Raw genomic sequence first — 20,460 nt, 5'->3', positions numbered from 1 at the left:
TTACTATGTTCAATCTTTAGTAACATAAACAAGGTATGGTGGCCAACACCTCTAATCTCAGCAGTTGAGAGGCAGGGGCAAGAGGATTAGAAATATAGGAAATCCATAGCCAGCCTGGGATACATAAGACCTTGTCTCAAAAAAGAAAAGTGTCATTGGTTAAGGATGCTCTCCATTGCTATAAGGAGACACCATGACCAACGCAACTTTCAAGGAAAAGCATTTAATTGGGTGTTTCCTTACAGTTCCAGAGGGTGAGTCCATGATCATTATGGCAGAGATCTTGGCAGCAGGAAGGCATGGTGCTGGAACAGTAGCTGAAAGCTCATATAATCTGCCAGTTACAGGAAGAGAGAGCAAGACTGAGTTTGGCAATGATTTTCAAAATCTCAAAGCTGACCCCCAAAGACACACCTCCTCCAACAAGGCCACACCCATTCTAGCAAAGCCACACCCCGCAATCCTTCCCAAATAGTCCTTTTAACTGGGGACCAAACAAAAATTTAACAGCAAATTAAAATATTTGGGCTGGTGAAATAGCTCATCAGGTAAAGGCACCTGCCACCAAGCCGAATGACTTGGTGAATCCCTGGGACCACACAGTAGAAGGGAGAAGTGATTGCTACAGGTTGTCCTCTGAATTCATGAATTCTGATTTCCTTTGGCTTATTCATCCCATAATTCACCAGTTGTTTAAAGAGGAGTGAAAACAGGCTCACAACCTTGTAGAAGAGAAAGCATATTAACAGCTATGTTCTTAATGTTTTGGATAGATTAAGCCTAACAATGATCTTTTTTTTTAAAAAAATAAACCACAGACATGCAAAGTAAAAACAAAGAGCAGGCCTTTAGTCCCAGCACATGGGATGCAGAGGCAGGTGGATGAAGCCATCTTGGTCTACAGAGTGAGTTCCAGGACAGCCAAAGCTACACAGAGAGACCCTGTCTCGAAAAACCAAAACCTCAAAGCAAAGCAAAGCAAAGCAAACAACACCACAAACAAAACAAAAACAAAATGAAAATAAAGACAAAAAATGAAAAATCTGCTTGAACTTCCTTCTAGAATGTTTTTATTTTTTGAGACAGAGTCAAGGCTTCAACTCAAAACACTATTTCAGCCTCCTGAGTGCTGGGACACCAGCACGCACCAACCACATCTATAATCCTAGCACAGAGTTTATAGTAGATTTTGTGTGCTAAGGAGGATTTGTTGTTGTCTTAATGTTTCTTTTTTACACACAGGGCCATGCTTCACATCCTATGTTCTGACCCTCTTGTAGATACAAAGTGACTTATTTTATGAATCAACTTACCTGGACCACAGGGCATCTAGTTGCTTAGTCAGCCTTGTTCTCAGTACTCTGTGAGAATGTTCTGGGATATCAGTAGCAGAGTAAAGCAGATTGTCCTACCTTCTGCGGGCAGGCCTGCCTCACCCAATCATTGGAAGGACTGAGTAGAAAACAAAGACTAATTGTCCTTAGGTATGAGAGAATTCTTACCACGTGATGGCTTTCAAACTGGCACCTCAGGCTCATTCCCCTTGACTTCAAGCTCAAACAGAAACATTGGCTCTTGTTGAGTCTTAAGCCTGAGCCTAATGGCCTTTGGACCAGAGCTGCCCCATTGGCTCTTAGTTTCCAAGCCTCAGAATTTGCATTGGAGCTGAAGGATGCATTTTCCTTCCCAGACTCTATCAAGTCACAATGCTGACTATGGGAGGCACCAGCCACCGTAACTGTGTGAGCCGACTCCCTAAACTGAAGCAATTACCCAAGCTCTTTCTTTTGGTTCTGCTCTTGTGCTGCCTTCAACCAGTTCTGCTTTTCTGGAGAACCCCGATGGATACAAGTTTCTTCCATGTTGCTATAAAAAATGTCTTCTCCTTTAGTCACATAAAATTCTATTGTTTAATCTGTCCTATACTTGTTTCCTATTTTTGTTATTAATAATAGTAATGCAACGGTGATTAGGCTTATGCCTAATAACAGTATTGCATAAGGAGTTATTTGGATATATCTTTTAATTGGAGTTGCTAGGTTAAAGAGTGTCATATTCTGGGTGTGGTGGCATATGCCTGTAATCGTAGCACACTGGAGACTGAGGCATAAAGATCTCTACAAATTTGAGGCATGCCTGGTCTATAAATCAAGCTCCATGCCAGGAGCTGCCTGAAGTGGGTGCTGGGTCCTCTGGAAGAGTAGCACGTGCCCTTAACCACTGAACCATCTCACCAGCCATCATGGGACATTTCTTACAGGGATTTACATACAGGTAATTTTTGGAGCTGATTAAACAGTCTCTGTAAGGCTTCTCTGCCTCTTTGATATACTAGGGAATGAGCACAGGGCCTTATCCATACTACGCAAGCATTCACCCCCTGAGTTATATTCCCATACTCAATCACTTTTTAAAAAACTTTTCAGATAAGTTCCCACTAAATTGTCCAGTCTGGCCTTAAACTCACTCTGCAGCCCCGGGAGACCTACAGCTTTTGAACCTTGTGCCTTAGCCTCTCACACAGGCCAAATGGCACCGGGCCCCAGTAAAGTTAATGTTTTTATATCTAATGCTGGAGTTTAAAGTCCAACGATGAGGATCTGGGAAGGGGAGATGGACATTAAGGAGCACAGTGAGTGCAAGAGCAAAAGCCCCTGGACAAAGAGAACTCAGTGGCAGCTCTTTCTGCAGAAGCAGCAGGCCGCCTTGGTCAGCTAACCCAGGAGTCGGAGACTTGAAGAAACATCAGGAAAACACAGAGTCCTTGTAGGCATATCTGCTACTCTATGTCAGTGAGGTAAGTTAGCAGATCAACAAAGTGTGTGGGTGACAGATCTCTTCCTTGGAGCGTGTAAATGTCAAATTCTGTATTGCTGCTATTTTTCTTCCAATCTTTAAGTCTCATGCAAAAATGTCTGTGGTGGCCCATCCTTATTCAAAACATATGTGAAGGAAAATTTGAAAATTGCACTTCATACTAGCCAAGCAGCACTTTACAAAGCTACAACAAGCTATGTACCAGCAAATCCTAGATATATATTTAAGAGAAATACATACATGTATTTATCAAAAGAAACACACTAAAATCCAAAAGTAGATGATATTTTTGTATCTAGTATCTTTTGCTCAATATTCTTTAAGAATCATCCATATTTTTTGCATGTGTTCAGTTTGCCCTTTGTCTCTAATATCATTGTATAAATATAATTAGCTTACTTATTTTATTGTTGATACATATTTGATTTATTCCCGTTTGGGCCTGACTCAGTTAGTTTTACTGCTGTGAACAGACACTATGACCAAGACAACTCTTATAAGGACAACATTTAATTGGGACTGACTTACAGGCTCAGAGCTACAGTCCATTGTTATTAAGGCAGGAGCATGGTAGCATCTAGTCAGGCATGGTGCAGGAGGAGCTGAGAGTTCTACATCTTCATCTGAAGGCCACTAGGACAAGACTGGCTTCCAGGCAGCTAGGATGAGGGTCTTAAAGTCCATGCCCACAGTGACACACCTACTCCAATAGGGCCACACCTGCAAATAGTGCCATTCCCTGGGCCAAGGATATTCAAACCACCACAGGGCCTATTACAAATGCTTACACACACACACACACGGAACCATGTATATATGTGCCCACGGGCAAGAGAAATAATGGAATATTTTTAGCTTCTATCAAAAATATTTGTATTTATGTATATGTGTGTGCACATGGGCTTGCCTGTATGTGTACCATGTGTGTACAAAATCCAAGGATACCAGAAGAAAGCATCAGATCTCCTGAAATTACAGGCAGTTGTGACTGGGTGTTGGGAAGCAAATCCTAGTTTGTTGGTTTGTTTCTGAAAACAGGATTTCTCTGTGTAATCGCTCTGGCTGTTCTTGTAGACCAGGCTGGCCTCTAACTCACAGAGATCCACCTGTCTCTGACTACCAAGTTCTGAGATTAAAGGTGTATGCCACTACCACCAGTGAGCCTGGTCATTTTGTTTTGTTTTGTTTTTAGGACTTAGTTATTTCATGTATGTGAGTATACCATCGCCGTCTTCAGAAATGCCAGAAGAGGGCATTAGATCCCATTACAGATGGCTGTGAGCCACCAGGTGGTTGCTGGAAATTGAACTCAAGACCTCTGGAAGAGCAGTCAGTGCTCTTAACTGCTGAGCCATGTCTCCAGCCCATCAAATCCTGGTCTTAAGAGCAGCAAACGCTCTTAACTGCTGAGCATCTTTCCAGCCTCCAAGCATCTATCAACTTTATTACATATTATTAGTTTTCCAAGGAGGTTTATTATAGTTTAATCTTTTAATTTAATAAAGTTCGGAATACTCTGGAGCCGGAAGTGGAGTTTTCCTAACCTGAAGTTGCTCATTCCTTCTCTTTTTTTTTTTTTTAAAGATTTATTTATTTATTATATGTAAGTACACTGTAGCTGTCTTCAGACACCAGAAGAGGGTGTCAGGTCTTTTTACAGATGGTTGTAAGCCACTATGTGGGTGCTGGGATTTGAACTCATGACCTTCAGAAAAGCAGTCGGTGCTCTTACCCACTGAGCCATCTCTCCAGCCCCTCATTCCTTCTCTTATACTGTCCTCAACTCTATAGAGCCTGGTGTTTAGCTTTGGATAATAAGGACTTGGGCACAGGAAGCTTCTTATAGGCCTGGGTATGTCTGATGTTGCCATCCCCTCTCGGTGCAAGGCCCACTGAGAACAATTAAACAGCCCTATAACTTTTCTCTTGGTGTTCTGTTGGCACTCGAAGCCTTACTTTCTCCAGGAAGCTTTCCAGAACCATTTGTGGCCTTTCCTGGAGACATGCAGCAATGCTCTAGTACAGGCAGCTCCATATCACAGGTTTTCCTAGGCGCCCAAGATGCTCAGAGTCTAGGATCCTGAGGAGTGTGGGCAAGATCAGGAAACCACAGTTCTTTCTGTGTGGCCTCACAGTAAGCGGTGGGTGTCTTGCTTTGGGAGCAGCCTCGCACCGTAATTTGCCTATCTTACATATTCAGAAAATCCGTTAAAAGGAATTGACAAATAGAAAATTGCCTCAGACAGAAACCGTGAGCAATTACTCTGTGTTTAATAGAGTTCACCAAGAGATGGGTTGCAAGTGAAAAGCAGCAAGAGAGAAAAGAAATCCTGAAACTGAAAGTCAACACACACCTAGGCAGTAAACAAACATGAGAAATAGAGATCAGAGGGGACTATGGTAGGCCAGGCGGTGGTGGCGCACACCTGTAATCCCAGCACTCTGGGAGGCAGAGGCAGGAGGATTTCTGAGTTCGAGGCCAGCCTGGTCTACAGAGTGAGTTCCAGGACAGCCAGGGCTATACAGAGAAACCCTGTCTCGAAAAAACCAAAATCCAAAGAAAGAAAGAAAGAAAGGAAGGAAGAAAGAAAGAAAGAAAGAGGGGACTATGGTAAACTGATGCTTCAAAGAGGCAGAGGCCAATCCCCCAAAGCCTTTGGTTCCTGTTTGGAATGTAAATGTATGTGTTGTTAGATCTGATATTTCAAAAGAAGGCTGGAAATGAGAATCCTTTGTGAAGAAGTAGGAAGAGAGGCAAGAAGATGGGAAGAAAATTATTTATAATAGACTCAGGAGGCTATTCATCTGCAGGCTACTTTTGCCTGGCATGGTGGCCTTCAGGATACTTTGAACCCCACAGTCTGCAGAATTGGAAAAGAACAGATATGAACACACGATACGGCTTATGGAAAGGTGGGAGTAGGGGAGGACTGAGTAGGCTGGGATTAGAATGAAAAGTTCTCAATGTCCGCGCTGGAGGACAGAATTTTCTTAACAGTAGGGAGCGCACGTACCAGCCAAAACACTGATAAAAGTTTGAAAAGCCCTGCTGAAGACAGCAGGGAAGCACTGGGCCCTCCGCAGTAAGGCTATGAAAACAATAGCTCAGAAAGACTGATTTGTTATCAGCGTGCGAACAGAAGATCCGAGTCAGGTTAAGGGTCCTAAGGACACACAAGAGTTGGCCCTTGAGGACTCTTAAAGGCAGCGACCACATTCTATCAGAAAAACAAGCAAGCTCTTAGCAGTCCAAGGCCTGTCTCCGCTAGTTAAGTGGAAAGGATCGGGAACCTGTGTGTTCTGGGCTGCTCCTAGTCAGAGTATATAAGGGTAGAGATAGTCACACAGGTGGGCCTGTGGCAAAAATCCAAAACCTTTAGCGAATGCTCTATGAAGACGCCCACACCCTGTCGGGTGGGTCGAGTCGCATCTTGCTGCCATGGCGACCGCCTCCTTGGAGACCAAGAGCAGAAGCTCCTGTCCCCGGGGGCGCCCGCGTACGCTCCCTTCCCCCCTTCCCACGCCGCGTGCCTTTGTTCTTATGATTATCTGGAATAGGGAATGGGTGGGAAAGGAAGAAACCCATATTCAGTGGAGTAGGAAAGATGACTGCTTAGCTCCTAGACAAAACTGCCGCGGCTCCGAAGAAGCTTCATGGGGAGGTCGCTCTGGTCGGCTTCCAGCAGCGGTTCCCACATAGCTCCCAGCCCGCTTCACTGCCCGAGCTCGTGCTGCCGGGGTGACGTCGACTCGTGGGGCTCGGCCTCCGCGCGCACGTGATACGGAATCTCGTCGTTAATTGGTGGATCTCAGAGACAGGGCATTGGTCTGAAGTGCCCTAGCCCCGCCCCTCCACGCCCCTCAAGCCAATGAAGGAGGAGAGGGCGTGGCGCGAGGCTGCTGCGGCGCGGGGCTCTTCCTCGCGCTCTGGAGCCCGCTCTGCCGCTGCCGCCGCCTCCGCGGTCGTTCCTGCCCGCCTGGCCGCGGGGCTCGCCTGCAAGGTGAGATGGGCCCTCCCGGCTCCGTCTTGTGCACCAGAGACGGCTCCTGGATCTGAGCTCCTCGGTTGTGCTGGAGCTGGAGGCTTTGCTTTCTAGCCGGGGGAACTCTGCAGAAGCGGGATGGGGTGGGGGATGTGGGGTCCTGGGTACAAGTGACGGTTAGCCGGCAGGGTACAAGTGACACCTGAGAGTGGGGGCGTAAATGTGGCTGACGTCCTGTACCCACCTGATCCTCATGGCTCTATGTGACCTTGGAAGAGTAGCCTCTGAGCCTCTGGTGCCCGGGCACGATCATGAGGAGGATGTTGATGTTGGGAGTGTCGGCTCCGGAGACTCCTGCGTCAGCCTGGCGAGCTCAGAGAGCCCAGGACATTATCTTAGATGGACAGAGCCGCGGCCTTGCTCTTGATGTGGGATACGTCTGAGGCCCGTTCTGCTGCTCTTGTCCCCTGAGAAAACAATAATAGTGAGGTGGGGAGTGCCACACCCACAGCGATGGCGGTAGGAAAGGCCAGAGGGGCCAAAGCCAGAGCCTCCCCAGTGTCTCACAGAAATGGTTTGATTTAGGTTCTGGACCAGTGCTCCTGTTAGTGAACAGGGCTCGGTTGGACAGCTTGAGTCTTCTTTAATCTTGGTGGTGGGATGTAAAAATAGGGCAATGCCCTGCATGAAGGAGCGCACCAGGGTGGGGTGGGGTGGGGTAGGGTGGGTGGGCGGTGGGTAGGAGGGAGCTCTGAAGCAGCTGTCACCCGTGTCTCAGCTTCTTGGGTGAAAGAGTCAATCTAGAGGCCAGACGAATCCAAGCCCCCTCCTTTGGCTGATGTCAGGGGGAATGTGGGAAGTGAATGCTTGACAGAGGAGAACCACACATGTTGGTAGACAGGAGGGGCTAACACCCTTTCCACAGGTCAACCTTTCCCTCCACTGTTTGAGAGAGTAAACACCCATACCGTCCTGGCATCATTGGCCTTGGGAAGGGGGCTCCGGAGATAGGTCAAGGCTGAGTAGATAGACGATTGCTTCCACATGTGACCTCTGTGTGGCACTCCCTATCTTAGACTTCAGTGGGTGCTCTTTGAGCTTTAAGGGGAGGTGGACAAGTGCTTCTGCTGGGCTGAGTGACTGAGCTGTGACTGGGTCCCTGGATGGGTGTAGGGGAGGTGGTAGGAAGAACTGAAGGTTGTTTTCTGCTCTGACATAGAAAAAGGCTTCTATTAGCTTGGGAATGTGGTTGAAGCATGATTGAGAGAGGAGATGCTAAAAGGTTTGGGGCTATGTTCCCAGCCACACAGTACAGCTCAAGCTGAAATCGGCTTCGTGATACCTTGGGGCTTAAAGGCTGCCTCTGGGAAGAGGTGGATAATCAGATGGGAGAGTGTCACAATTCAAGAGTTCCAAGAGCATCTGGAAGCCCAAGAAGCCCTTAGAGTTCCCCATCCTACAGCTGTCTAGGATCTCACCCGATAAATATATATATTGATTTTTACTTACTAATTATTCAGTTATTGTCTTCAATAGCCCAAACAGTCCTTACAATCACTATGTAGCTAAGGATGACCTTGAACTCCTGATCCTCCTGCCTCTACTAACTAAGTTTGCCTGCTGCCATATCCAGTTTTCTCTCCTCTCACTCCTGATTTTTTGACAGCCATCTAAGGACAGGGGCATCTTCTTTGCCAGATGAGGGGCCTAATGTAGAAAAGGCTCCGCAGCAGCCTCCTCCACAGTCTTCCTGGAGCTTGGGTGTCCTGGAATGAAGAAAGGAAGAAGGGAAGGGCAGAGGCCTCCTTAATCTCTTAGCTAGTTTCTGAGAAGCTGAACTCCCCGAGGGCTCCTCCAAGAATGACCGGAAGTTCTTTTTTTCTGGTGCGTTTCTTGCAGTGAAATTGCCTTTGCTCTGGGATCCAAGCCCTTGAAGCTTTGTTTTTGTGATGGTTACAAATTGAGGGGGGAGAGTAGAGGGTGTGGGCATTTTCACAGAGTTCTAGGTACAGCTGCACCAGGCCCTGAGAAGAGCAGGCCACTGCTTACTCTACTGGAGAAGTGAAATGGCTCCTCCTCACAGACAGCAGGGTATAGTCTGAATTTGATTGGCTGCTGCCCCCCCCCCCACTGGAGGGGAGGGGTCTGTGTGTTTTAGGTGACAGTGGGAATTTGGCTAGCACAGGTGCTGGCTGGAAGCATGGCCAGGCTAGAGGTGCTAAGGTGGCCTAGCAGTTCCCTGTGGACAGGACAACAGCGGGAGAGGCCCAGTGGCCTCTTTTCCTGCTTCTAATGAGGAATTTGTGTGGATGAGTGTAGCTCCCGTGGGGCGCCACTGGCAGGTTGTCTGTTGTGAAAGGAGGTTTGGTCTTTTCAGGCTCTCGTGGGCCCCTGCAGTTACTTGCTTTGCTGTACCACTCTTACGGTTCCAGGAAGTTCCTGCACGGTGGCTCTCCTTCAGATTCTGGCCTCTGCAGGAAATGGAGGCCTTGCTTTGAGCTGCCTATTCACCTTGGGATGGCCATGGCAGGAACTAACACCGACTGTCGTAACCCTCCAGAGAGAGAGTGGAAGGAAACCTCAGTTGGGAGGAGGTTTCCAGAGCGAGAGTTGGCTAAGAGATGAGGGTAAAAAGTTCCGGAGAGTCACCAGCCCCGAGCACACCATATCTAGCCCAGTTGGGCTTACCTCAGGATGTCATTCATCAATTCAAGCAACAAATGTAAACTGAATTCCTTGTCCTCTCCAGTGCTCTGATCTGATGGACGCTGGGGACATTTGGCAAAGCCATAGTCACTGCCCTTAATGACAGGAAAGATTAAAATAAGTTATTACAAAGTGAGAGAGGACCTGGCGAGGCTGTCCCTGCGATTGGGGTGGCGTGTGAGCTGCTTTCCTAAAAAGATGCTGGAGCTGAGCTGAGCTTAGGTGGAGATGGGCATCGGGGGACTTCTGGCTGAAGGCCTGGACAAAGGCAGACTGGGGCTACTTCAGGTCAGATGGTTTTGCTAAAAGGGCTCATGGGAGTCTTTGCCCACCAGCCACTTGTCATCCACATCTCTTAAGAAGTGTCTAGAGATATGGAAAACCTTACAGACACTGGGCTGTGGCTGTCCCCGTGGCTATAGCAGCGTGAAGATGACCAGTCTACCTGGTCACTTGTCACAGCCTGGAACCCACCACTTAGGAAGTGGCTGGAACGTTTTCTCAGGCTCAGATCCTTGGAGACAAGCTGGCCATGACCAGATGTGAGCAGGGCGGAGCTTGCTGTTCTTCATTCCAAGGCTGGTGAACGAGCTTCTCTAAGGGTGCTGATGGTGCAGGTTCCAGTTCTGGCTGCTTCTGCATCCCAGAGTCTGGAGTCTTGGAATTCCATACATCTCTCCAGGCTTCTTTCTACCAGGGCTACCATGGGACCCAAGCTCTGAACACCCTAAGCACCGTCAGGGACTAGGTAGACTTGTCTGGCAACAGGCAGTAGGGAAGAAAGAAAGTCCCAGGGGTTCCTGATCAGTACTCAGGGGACCCTGAGTTCATGTCCATGTCCAACCACTGACTATAAATGCTACCCCGTAGCTTCTCTTCATTCTCTGAATTATGCAAGATCACGCCTGGGTCACTCATCTCTAAACACTTCAGTGTGCTTCTCTGAAAAACACGGGCATGCATATATAGTACAATTCCATTAGTTCACTGAATAAAAGCAGTTTTTCAGACTGGCTTCAAACGCTATGTAGCCGAGGAGGTCAGAAGGGCTTCAGTCCCCTGGTTTTAAGCCACTGTGTGAATGCTGGCAGCTGAACCTGGGTTCTCGCTAAGAGCAACAAGTGTTCTTCACCATTGTTCCAGCCCTTAATATGTTTAAATTAAATTAATTTACACAGTGCTGTGGCATTGCCATATGTTTAGTGGGCACTCTATGTTGAGTTTCTAGCTCCAGGTTTCTAAATATTTGTCTATCTCTTTCTCTCTTAATAGTGTCTCACTCTATAGACCAGACTGGCCTCAGACTCAGAGATCCACCTGCCTCTGCATTCCAAGTTCTAAGATTGAAGCCATGCCAACACATTCAGCTCCCAAATGTCCACCGTCCCAGATTTGTCTCATTTTTAATTGTATGTATGTGACTTCTGGAGGGGTGGTATGCTTATAAGTATAGGTGCCAGGAGAGGCCAGAAGAGGCTATTAGATCCCCTGAGGTTGGAGTAACTTACTGGCAGTTGCGAGCTATCTGACATGGGTTCTAGGACTGACTCCTGTCCTCTGCAAGAGCAGTACATGTAACCGATGAGCTATCCAGCCCTTCAAATGTGTTGTTTTAATAGAGTTTAAACCCCTCCCACCATTTCTTGTAGTTGATGAGGTGAAAGGCTCTGCTTTCTTGTGGGATTTGTCTGCCTTCTTGGTGTCTTATGTGAGTGTTATCTAAAGCAAGTTGGTAGAACTGTGCAGGCCACGTCACAACTATTCAAAGTAGTATTGTTTCCGTACAAAGCTGTCACAAATGGCACACAAATGAATAAGAGTTGTGACCCAATGAACCTTTATTTGCAAACAAACAATCAGGCCGTGGCCCCATTCTGTATCTAGAGCACACTCCCACATCCCTTTCGTTTAGAAACAGGTCAGTTGTCCTGCGGCTTAGCTCGCCTTCTGGATGGTCTCATTGCGTGCAGACAGTTATTTAATTTGTTCCGTGGTCCTATGTGTTTGGTTAAGTTGGGTATAGAGCTCAGTTAGCATCTTATCAGTCATCGTTTGTCAGAGATGCTGTGACTTCATGCAGGCTGTCTCACTTCAGGGACATGGCTGTGTTGTCCCACGGTGAGTGAGAGGGGGTATTACTTCACCCCATTGCAATCTGTGACATTCTCCCTTTGGGTCCCCAGATCATCTGTCAGTGCCACTTGGGCATCTCTAGTGGGTCAGCAGCATCCCGAGAGTCCTTGCTTCTGGCGTTTGTTTCTTTAGGAGTGCAGAATGACTTGGCATTTGATCCTTTGTTACGAGCAGGAAGTTGCCCATAAACATGGCAGTTCATGTCCGAGCTCTGGGCTGAGTTATTTCCCTGTAATTGCCCTGTTCGTAGCAGACCGTGGGGCATTGCTGCCTCGGTGGTGCATGGGGCTAGGGTTTGCTTTGCTTCTTCCCACCGTTTCTGTAACCTGTACTCCTGCTGGTTTTCTGTATTCCATCTCTTCCATCAGGTGCCCTCACTATTTTTTTTTTTTTTTTTTGATGCTTAAATGGGCTCTGCCATACCCATCAGCAGCCTCCTAAGAATGCCTCATGGTTGTTCTTGTTGATTTTGTTGCATGTATACATGTGTGTGCATACACTTGCACTTGCACATGCACTAGCCAGTATATGTATGAAGGTCAGAAGAGAGGTTCATGAATTGTTTCTCTTCTGCCATGTGGCTCCCCCAGATTAAATTCAGGTCATCAGGCTTAGCAGCAAGTGCCTTTACCCGCTGATCCATCTCCACTTCTTACAGTTACTTTTGCACTGAGGCAGCCCTTGGGTTGCTGAGCCAGAGGCCTCTGTGACTCAGGTTAGGGTCTAAACAGCAGGCTTAGATGGGGTGGGGGGGCACCTCCTCCACAGGACTCTGTATGTGGCCCCGACTGACTGTCAGAATATGATTATGAAATCTTATGAGGTCGTCTCTTATTCTTACCCACTTGTAACCATACCGTTTGTTGACTGACCTGTATCTATTTGAACTGGGTGTATGACCTGAAAAATATAGTCCTTGGGCCTGCTCTTTGGGGTCAGTAATACCAGAAATAGCTTCTAAAAATTGCCAGTAAGGAAAGCCTCCTCTCTTTCTAAGCTGCCTTTCCTGTCAGTCTTGGGTAGCTGGACATATGAGTCCTATGTTGGCACTTTGGCAACTGAAGCTAGCTCGATGAGCCTTAGGTCAGTAGGGTATCAGGCAGGGCTGTGCTGAGGGGTGTGTGTGTGTGTGTGTTTGTAACTAGAAGGGTCAGACAGATGCCCCCGTGTCTTCTGAAAGAAATAAGGGTTTTCCAAAGGGAGTCCCCCTCCCCAGTCCCCACCAGCCATGGGTTTTGACTTCTACTTCCTTATTCTCCACCCTTCAGGTTCCTGCTGCTGTCTCTGGAGCATGGCAGGCTGCTGAGCTTGAGTGGCCCTGTCAAGTAGGAGCTGTGTGTCTTGCCCAGTGGCGGGGAGGGTGTCCATGGCTGCAGCCAACAGAGGTAAGTGCTGTAAATCTGTAAGTTTGTGTTAGCTCTTGGAGTGGCCCATGGTGGATGGGGTATTGTTACGTATTGGGCTTGTTTTAGCCCTGAATATGATACGTCTCAGTGTTCAGAAATGCCAGTGCTTGTGCTGGGTCCAGGCTCACCCAAGCCCCAGCAGGGAGTGTGGCTTGTCCTTGGCTCACCTTTCTATGGAAGTGTATGCTTTTGTGTTCGTCTGTGTCAGTCCCTCTGTCCCACTGGTAACAGTGTTAAAGGACATGAGGGCTGGGCTGGTTGAATATCAGACACCTGGGCCAGGACCTCAACATGAATCTGGAAGACTTTAGGTAAAGGAAACTGGGTAAGATTTGAGAATCAGGTTGAAGGGGGCTTACCAGGGACTTACCAGGGACTGTGGCTGTACATGCTTGGCAGGGCTTCTGCTGAGTATCCAAGAACCTAGGCCAGTGCCAGTCTAGATTCTCCCACAGAAATGACTCTGGCTTAGACTCTCGGGAGGCCTTAGCCTCGCTGGAGGTCACAGAGGGCTGGGGTCATGCCTTTGGTTTCCCATAGGTTGAATGTTTCCTATAGGCTCTTGGCTGTCTTCCAGCCATGTAGTATGTTTTAATCCCTGCCCTTTCTGGCCTTAGAACTCACAGTACATCACAGTGATAGCTAATAACCCTCACAGACCCTCATCCACACTAGTAGAGGAGGCGGTCTGGGTAGACTGGAGTGCGCCTCACCCTCTTCAGTGCCCGTGCCCGTGCCCATTGATGTTGCCTCTCACTCAAACCTCTTCTAGGAGGCCAAGTGGTTCTTTGTTTTTTTTTTTTTTTCTCAAAAGTGTGGTTTTTTAACAGGCTTCATTGTAAGTAGATTCATTAGAGTCCATTCTTATCACTGTGCCCCAGGTTGGTTGGTTGGAGTTATCAGGAGTCACAGGCTGGGCCTATCTCATGCACTAACCAACCAGGAAGGGAAGGCATCATTGGAGATGGTTCAGCAGTCCTCTTGTAGAGGACCTGGGTTAACTTTTCAGTACTCAGAGCAGGCAGCCCAGAGCCACCTGTAAATCCAGTTCCTTTGAGTCTGTTACCTTCGTTGTTCTGTCCCCTCCCCGATGCCCCCAGACAGAGTTTTACTATATGGTACCATCTGGCCTTGACCTCACAGAGATTCACCTGCCTCTGCCTCCCAAGCTAGAATTAAAAGTGTGTTCCATTATGCCTAGCAGATCCGATGCTTTCTTGTTTGACACATTATTCACATAAACTCAGACAGACAACACAGACACACAAATACATGAATAAATAAATAAAATCTTAAAAACAAATAGATGGCAGGGATGGAGAGCTTGGCGCTATAGACAGTCCTACTCTACACTGAATGATGGCAGAGAAGGTGCTAGCCTCTTTCCCTCCAAGCGAGGGGTCCTAGCAGCTACTCTGTGAGTCCTTCTCACATGTATGCTGGGAAGGGCACATCTGTGGGAAGACTACACAGGTAGGTATCTGTGTGTGTGTGTGTGGGGGGGGGTGCTCAAGCCTCAAGGTTAACAGTGTCTATTGTTACTGGTCAGTGTGTGCTGGGTGATGTCAGGAGCAGTCTGAGCATGGAGAGGAAACAAGGAGATGTGGTGTCCTGTGGTGAGGGAATCTGGCAGCCCCTGGAGCCTTCTCCTCCTCTTTCTAGGCAGTAAGCCCAGAGTCCGAAGTATCCGCTTTGCAGCAGGCCATGATGCAGAAGGCTCCCAGAGTCACGTCCACTTTGATGAAAAGCTGCACGACTCGGTGGTCATGGTTACTCAGGAGAGCGACAACAGCTTCCTAGTTAAGGTAAGCGAGCTCCTCCCTATCACGAGCCTCACTCCTCTTTCCTCTTTCCCAGCTTCTAGAAGCTGTCCTATCCATCTCACCCTTCTCCAGCTGGGGTCTCAGGTACATCCTTGCCTCTCCCTGAGCCTTGGTTTCTTCATCTGTAAAATGGGAGATAAGGAACTCAGTAAGTGATTTAACCAAATGCCATAGACAAGGGCCTTAGAAGGCTGCCTGGAGGCTGTGGTCATGGGCCTGGATCAGGCCTAGGCATGCTGTCCTGGTGTTGTGGCCTTGGGCAGTTTGTCCCCCATTTCTCTCCTCCCTCCTTTTGTTCCTTTTTTGACTCCATATGTTTCTTCATTTATTTGTTTTGTTGTAGCATGCATGCCACAGCTACACATGGAGGTCAGAGGACAACTTGCATGTGTCTGGTCTCTCTTGCACTGTGTGGGTTCCAGGGATCAAACTCTGGTCATCAGGCTTGGCTGCAAAGTCTTAACTTGCTGAACCATCTCACCCGCCATCTCTTCATACCCCGTATTAATTATACTTCACACACCTAGCAGCATGTCAACCGCTTGGATGTTGTTAGGTTCCATACGCACTTAGAAGGGACAGGAAGGAATGTGTGGAGAGTATAGGTTAGGGAAAAAAGGGATTGAGACCTTCAGATTGGTCAGTGAGGCAGGGTCCCAGAGTTGAGCAGAATGCCCTGCCGCCCTTCTCACAAGAGCCCCAGGTTTGTATTCTTTTCTGTTCAACTCTAAAGTCTTCATTCTCTCTCCTGCAGCTGATGGCTCCCAGGGAAATAAAATCAAGGCACTCCAAATTTGACAGGAAAGTTAAAGGTAGTCACAGGCACATGGCCTAGAGTGACTGTGGCGAATATGTTAGTGTAATTTTTTTCAAAACTTTGTTTCCAAAAGCTAGTATTGTTGGTAGTAGGATTTTTTCATTTGTTTGTTTGTTTGTATTTGTGTTTTTGTTGTTGTTGTTGTTGAGATGGTTTTTCTGTGTAGCTCTGACTGGTCTGGAACTTACTCTGTAGACCAGGCTGGCCTGGAACCTCAGAGGGATGCACCTGCCCCTGCCTCCTGAATGCCAGGGTACAAGGTGTGTGCCACTGCACCCAGTTGGCATGGTTCTTGCTTGCTTCTGTTTGCAAACTGTTTCCTGCCTGCTAGGAAATAATTTTCAATGAGATTTCACCCCCATCTGGTATTTGGCATATGTCCTGGCTGCTTCTGTGTTCTGGTTGTTTCCATTCGTTTTATAACTTAGGGTGCTGATGAGCATCGTCCTCCACATCTCTGAGTGTTTCCCAAGTGCCACAGCTGGACCCCAGGTCACAGTATTGCAGGTACAGCCAGAAGGTCTTTACAGTTTACTCTGTGTGTGTGCCATACTGCATGTACCATAGTGCGCATGCGGAATCAGTCGGACTGACCTCACGTCCAAAGCCTGTGTGCAGCAAGTGCCTTAATCCACTGAGTCATCTTACCAGCCCCTCGAAAGCCTTTTTTTAAAAAAGGTTTTCCTTCCTATCTATCTATCTATCTATCTATCTATCTATCTATCTATCTATCTATCTATCAACACAGGATTTCTCTGTATATCCCTGGCCATCCTAGAACTCTCTCTGTACACCAGGCTGGCCTCGGACTCAGAGATCTGCCTGTCTCTGCCTCCAAAGTTCTGGTATTAAAGGCATGTGCCACCACTGCCTGGCCTTCTTATATTTATCTATTTTGGGGGGAGGTGTACCATGGCATACATATATGTTAGTTGAGGACAACTTGCAAGAGTCAGTCCACCACTTCTACTGTGTAGGTTCTGGGGACCAGATTTGGGTTGTCAGGTCAGTGATGAGCACCTTTCATCCACTGTGCCAGCTCATTAGACCTGATAATTCTCTGAGGGCCACCGACATGGCTTAGCAGGTAAAGGTACTTGCCTAGCCTAGTTAAAGTTTGGTCCCAGAACCTACTTGGTGGAAGGACAGAGCCTGCAAATTATCTTCTGACCTCCACAGCACTATAGCATGTGTTAAGCCTACCCTCTTACCAATAAATGAAAAAGAAATCCAAATTTTTAAAAAATGTGTTGTTTTGCTTTTTTGGGACAGGGTCTCATGTACTCCAAGCTGTCCTTGAACTGGCTGTGTAGCCAAGGATGACCTTGGACTTCTGATCCTTCTGCCCCTACCTCCTGAGTGCTGGGATTACAGGTATGCCCCACCAGGCCTGTTTTGATTTTGTGATGGGGATCAAACCCGGGGCCACGTGTGCTAGACAGGCACTCTATGAACTGAGCTGCATCCCCAGCTCTTTGTTTTGAGAGTGTAGTAGGGATGGCCTAAGACTCCCTGGGTAGCTCACCCTGCTCTTAAACCTGTAGCAGTCCTACTGCCTCGGTCTCTGTGCTGGGAGTAGATGAGAGCTACCCTCCTGTCTCAGAAAGCTTACAGAAGCATTTCAGTTTATGACCCTTCACACCAAGAAGTTCCCAAGGCCCCTGTCCCACAGGGACAGCATTGGTTGCCAAGCAGCATGTGTGGACAACATAAACCGTTTGGACCCTGAGCAGAGGTCACTGATGACCTGGCACTGTGAGTGTGCAGGCAGGCACACATCCATAACCATGTGTCGGCAGACAGGATCCCAGGTTTCGTGGTTGACATTCGGCTTTTGACTTTCCCTGGGCTCCCACAGCTGGTTTAGTGGGTTTTTGTTGGTTGTTGTTATTTGTCAGTTAATTTGGTTGGTTGGTTCTTGGGATTCACACATGTTGAATACATAGTCTACCACTGAGCCATTACCCAAACTCTAGTGTCCAGTTCTCCAGTTCTGTTTTCTCTCCCATCCCATGCTCTCTATCAAGTAATGAAGTCACCGGCATTTCTTCCTGGGCTGCTTGATCTGGACAGGTGCTGTTGTGAAGCTTCCCCTCCTGGCTGTGGCTGGTTTCTTACTGAGTACTACACAGGACAGGAGTGACTGGGAGGTCTAGGAAGGACTTTTCTATAATTTACAATATGACCTCTAGGCAGTCACTTCCTGACTTCCATATTCTTATCTATAAAACTGATGCCTATGGGGTCTCTGAGACAGACGCTGGGCATGACCCTTCGCAACAAAAAGTTCCCAAGGCCCCTATCCCACAGGGACAGCATTGGTAGCCAGGCAGTGTATCTGGACACCAGAAGTGGCTTGGGCCATGAGCCTTAAAGGGAAGGAATTGCTAAAAGGCCTGGAACAGTTGGAGAGTAACAAGTGTTGGGCTCCCAGGGAAGCAGATGCTGGGGCCCACCAGGAACCCAGGGGGCATACTCTGGGCCTGCCAGGAACCCAGGGGGCATACCCTGGGCCCGCCAGGAACCCAGGGGGCATACCCTGGGCCCGCCAGGAACCCAGGGGGCATACCCTGGGCCCGCCAGGAACCCAGGGGGCATACCCTGGGCCCGCCAGGAACCCAGGGGGCATACCCTGGGCCCGCCAGGAACCCAGGGGGCATACCCTGATGCCCTAGGAGCAGCCGCAGTGAAGATGCCTCTCCCTTCTCCCTTGCTGCAGGTTGGCTTCCTGAAGATCCTGCACAGGTATGAGATTACCTTCACTCTGCCTCCAGTGCGCAGACTGAGCAAGGACATCCGTGAGGCCCCTGTCCATAGCTTGCACCTCAAGCTTCTCAGTGTCACACCTATCCCTGAAGGTAGGTCCCCTCCAGGGCAGATAGGGCCTGCTCTCCTTACCTGTGAGGGCCTGCTGTGAGTAGGAGTGAGACCGTGTATTTCTTTGCCCTTTTCCTAGCTAGGGTGATGAGGCTGCTCAGTAGAAGTCAGGGGCATGGCACCTCCTTGAGCTTCCCAGACAGGAGCATGGCACTTCCAGCCCCAGGCCTCCATTTTTGGATAGAGAAATCCGTTCATTAACATACACTGCAGGCTTGCATACCTGTTCACTGTCTGATGGTACCTTCAGTGGCGAGGTCCCAGAGATGGGAGCCACTGAGGAACTGCCTTGGGCCTCCAGCCTTTCCTCTCATCTTCCTGGATAAAAAGGCAGGACAGGTAGGAACTTTGGGTGGCTAATGTCTAGAACCCACTAGTTCCCTCCAGGCCTTGGGTTCTAGGCTGCTTCGCCAGCTAGCTTCTGGTGCTGTGGTACTCCTGATCACAGTTTGACAGAGACTAGGTGTCATTTTCAAGGGCATGATGCTGAGTCCCAGGTTCAGTTCCATGTCCCCACTACTGCTTCCTAACCACGCACCCTTCAGTGGAAGGCCTCTTGCCACCTCATCTGTTCAATGCCCACTCTGACAGCCTCTCTTTGATCTCCATCACCTTCTTCCTGCCGTCTTGTGTGACACTAGTGGGACCTTAGAAGGATGAATTGGACCCTGTCTTCCACCTTTAGAGCCACGCTGAGTTCTCAGACCAGAGGCATGTTGGTCTTATTTGAAAGGATGGAGAGTTTCTTAGAAAGTCTTGCACCAGCTCTGTGGGGTGGGTCTCTGAAGGGACCATCTGGGCCTCTTTCTGGAAGAGACTCAGAGTTACTGGGTGGGGACTGTGAGTGCTGGGAACAGTAGAGAGGAGCTATGGGAGGTACCGATTGCCTGTCCATCCCTGTCCTCTAGCAGGTTACAGCATCAAGTGTGAGTACTCGGCACACAAAGAAGGTGTCCTCAAAGAGGAGATGCTCCTGGCCTGCGAGGGTGACATAGGCACCTGTGTGCGTGTGACGGTGCAAGCGCGGGTCATGGGTGAGTTAGAGTTAGGGCAGGTCTGGTTGGGGAAGGGAGACCGACTTCAAGAGATTCTTGAAGCTGGCAGGGTCTTTCCCCGAATCCCCAGCTAATGCCAGGGAGAGGTCCCTGTGGAGTAACCTCGTGTGGTGCCAGCACAGCCAGCACGCTCTAACTTGTGCCTACCTTGCAGACCGGCACCACGGTACACCCATGCTGCTGGATGGTGTCAAGTGTGTGGGCGCCGAGCTGGAGTATGACTCGGAACAGAGCGACTGGCACGGCTTCGACTGAGGCCTGGGGCCGTGCCCGCCCGCCCGCCCACCCGCCCGCCCGCCTGAGCCCCTGAGCCTTAAACTCCACCTGCTCCCCGACATGCTGCGTGATGGTGTGGCTCCCTCACCTCTCCCCTGGCGGCCATGGCAGGGCTAGACCCTGCCCATGCCCCCCGCTCTGCCTTCATTCCTACCACCACCCTGCCTCTCCAGTCTCCTTCCCCACTTCCTCCTCTCCCATGTGCCTGAGTCTCCTGACCGAAGAAATGGGTTGAGCCCCAAGGAGGCTATCTGAGAGGAGGGACCTGGGGTGGGATTTACCTCTTCACCCCAAGCCACAGGGGCTCTAGCTAGGGATTGGGAGAGGACCGAGTGGCTGTCTGTGTGACACTGGTGCCCCATTGCTGCTGCTATTGGTGTCTCCCTGCCCCACCTCTGCTGCCCACCTCTTCCTTCCCCACTGCTGTCCGTGCGGCGAGGAGGTACAGTTCCTAGCTCCTGCCCCTCAGGTCTATGGTACTTGGTTTTTAAATGACTGGTTGGGATAGAGACCTCAATAAATAAAAACTCCAGTAGATTTCAGAGGTCAGAGGGGGCTTTTTGTTCT

The 20,460-nt window shown here is 48.9% G+C and overlaps 1 protein-coding gene across 2 annotated transcripts; it reads left to right on the top strand.

Moving 5' to 3' along the window:
• The first annotated feature begins 6,701 nt into the window (after nucleotides 1-6,701).
• Adissp (adipose secreted signaling protein) lies at nucleotides 6,702-20,435 on the top strand. 2 transcript variants are annotated; one of them, XM_052183659.1, is made up of 6 exons: nucleotides 6,702-6,818; nucleotides 12,908-13,024; nucleotides 14,708-14,850; nucleotides 18,405-18,543; nucleotides 19,474-19,596; nucleotides 19,772-20,435. In XM_052183659.1, exons 2-6 carry the CDS (start codon nucleotides 13,006-13,008, stop codon nucleotides 19,870-19,872), a joined length of 525 nt encoding a protein of 174 aa, XP_052039619.1. In that variant the 5' UTR covers nucleotides 6,702-6,818; nucleotides 12,908-13,005; the 3' UTR covers nucleotides 19,873-20,435. The 2 variants fall into 2 exon arrangements, with proteins under 2 accessions (XP_052039619.1, XP_052039618.1); XM_052183658.1 differs by having other exon boundaries at nucleotides 19,471-19,596.
• The last annotated feature ends 25 nt before the right edge of the window (nucleotides 20,436-20,460 follow it).

This window comes from Apodemus sylvaticus, chromosome 5 (assembly GCF_947179515.1).
Source record: "Apodemus sylvaticus chromosome 5, mApoSyl1.1, whole genome shotgun sequence".
Classification (NCBI taxonomy): Eukaryota; Metazoa; Chordata; class Mammalia; order Rodentia; family Muridae; genus Apodemus; species Apodemus sylvaticus.
This window is presented reverse-complemented; position numbering and strand designations above follow the sequence as displayed.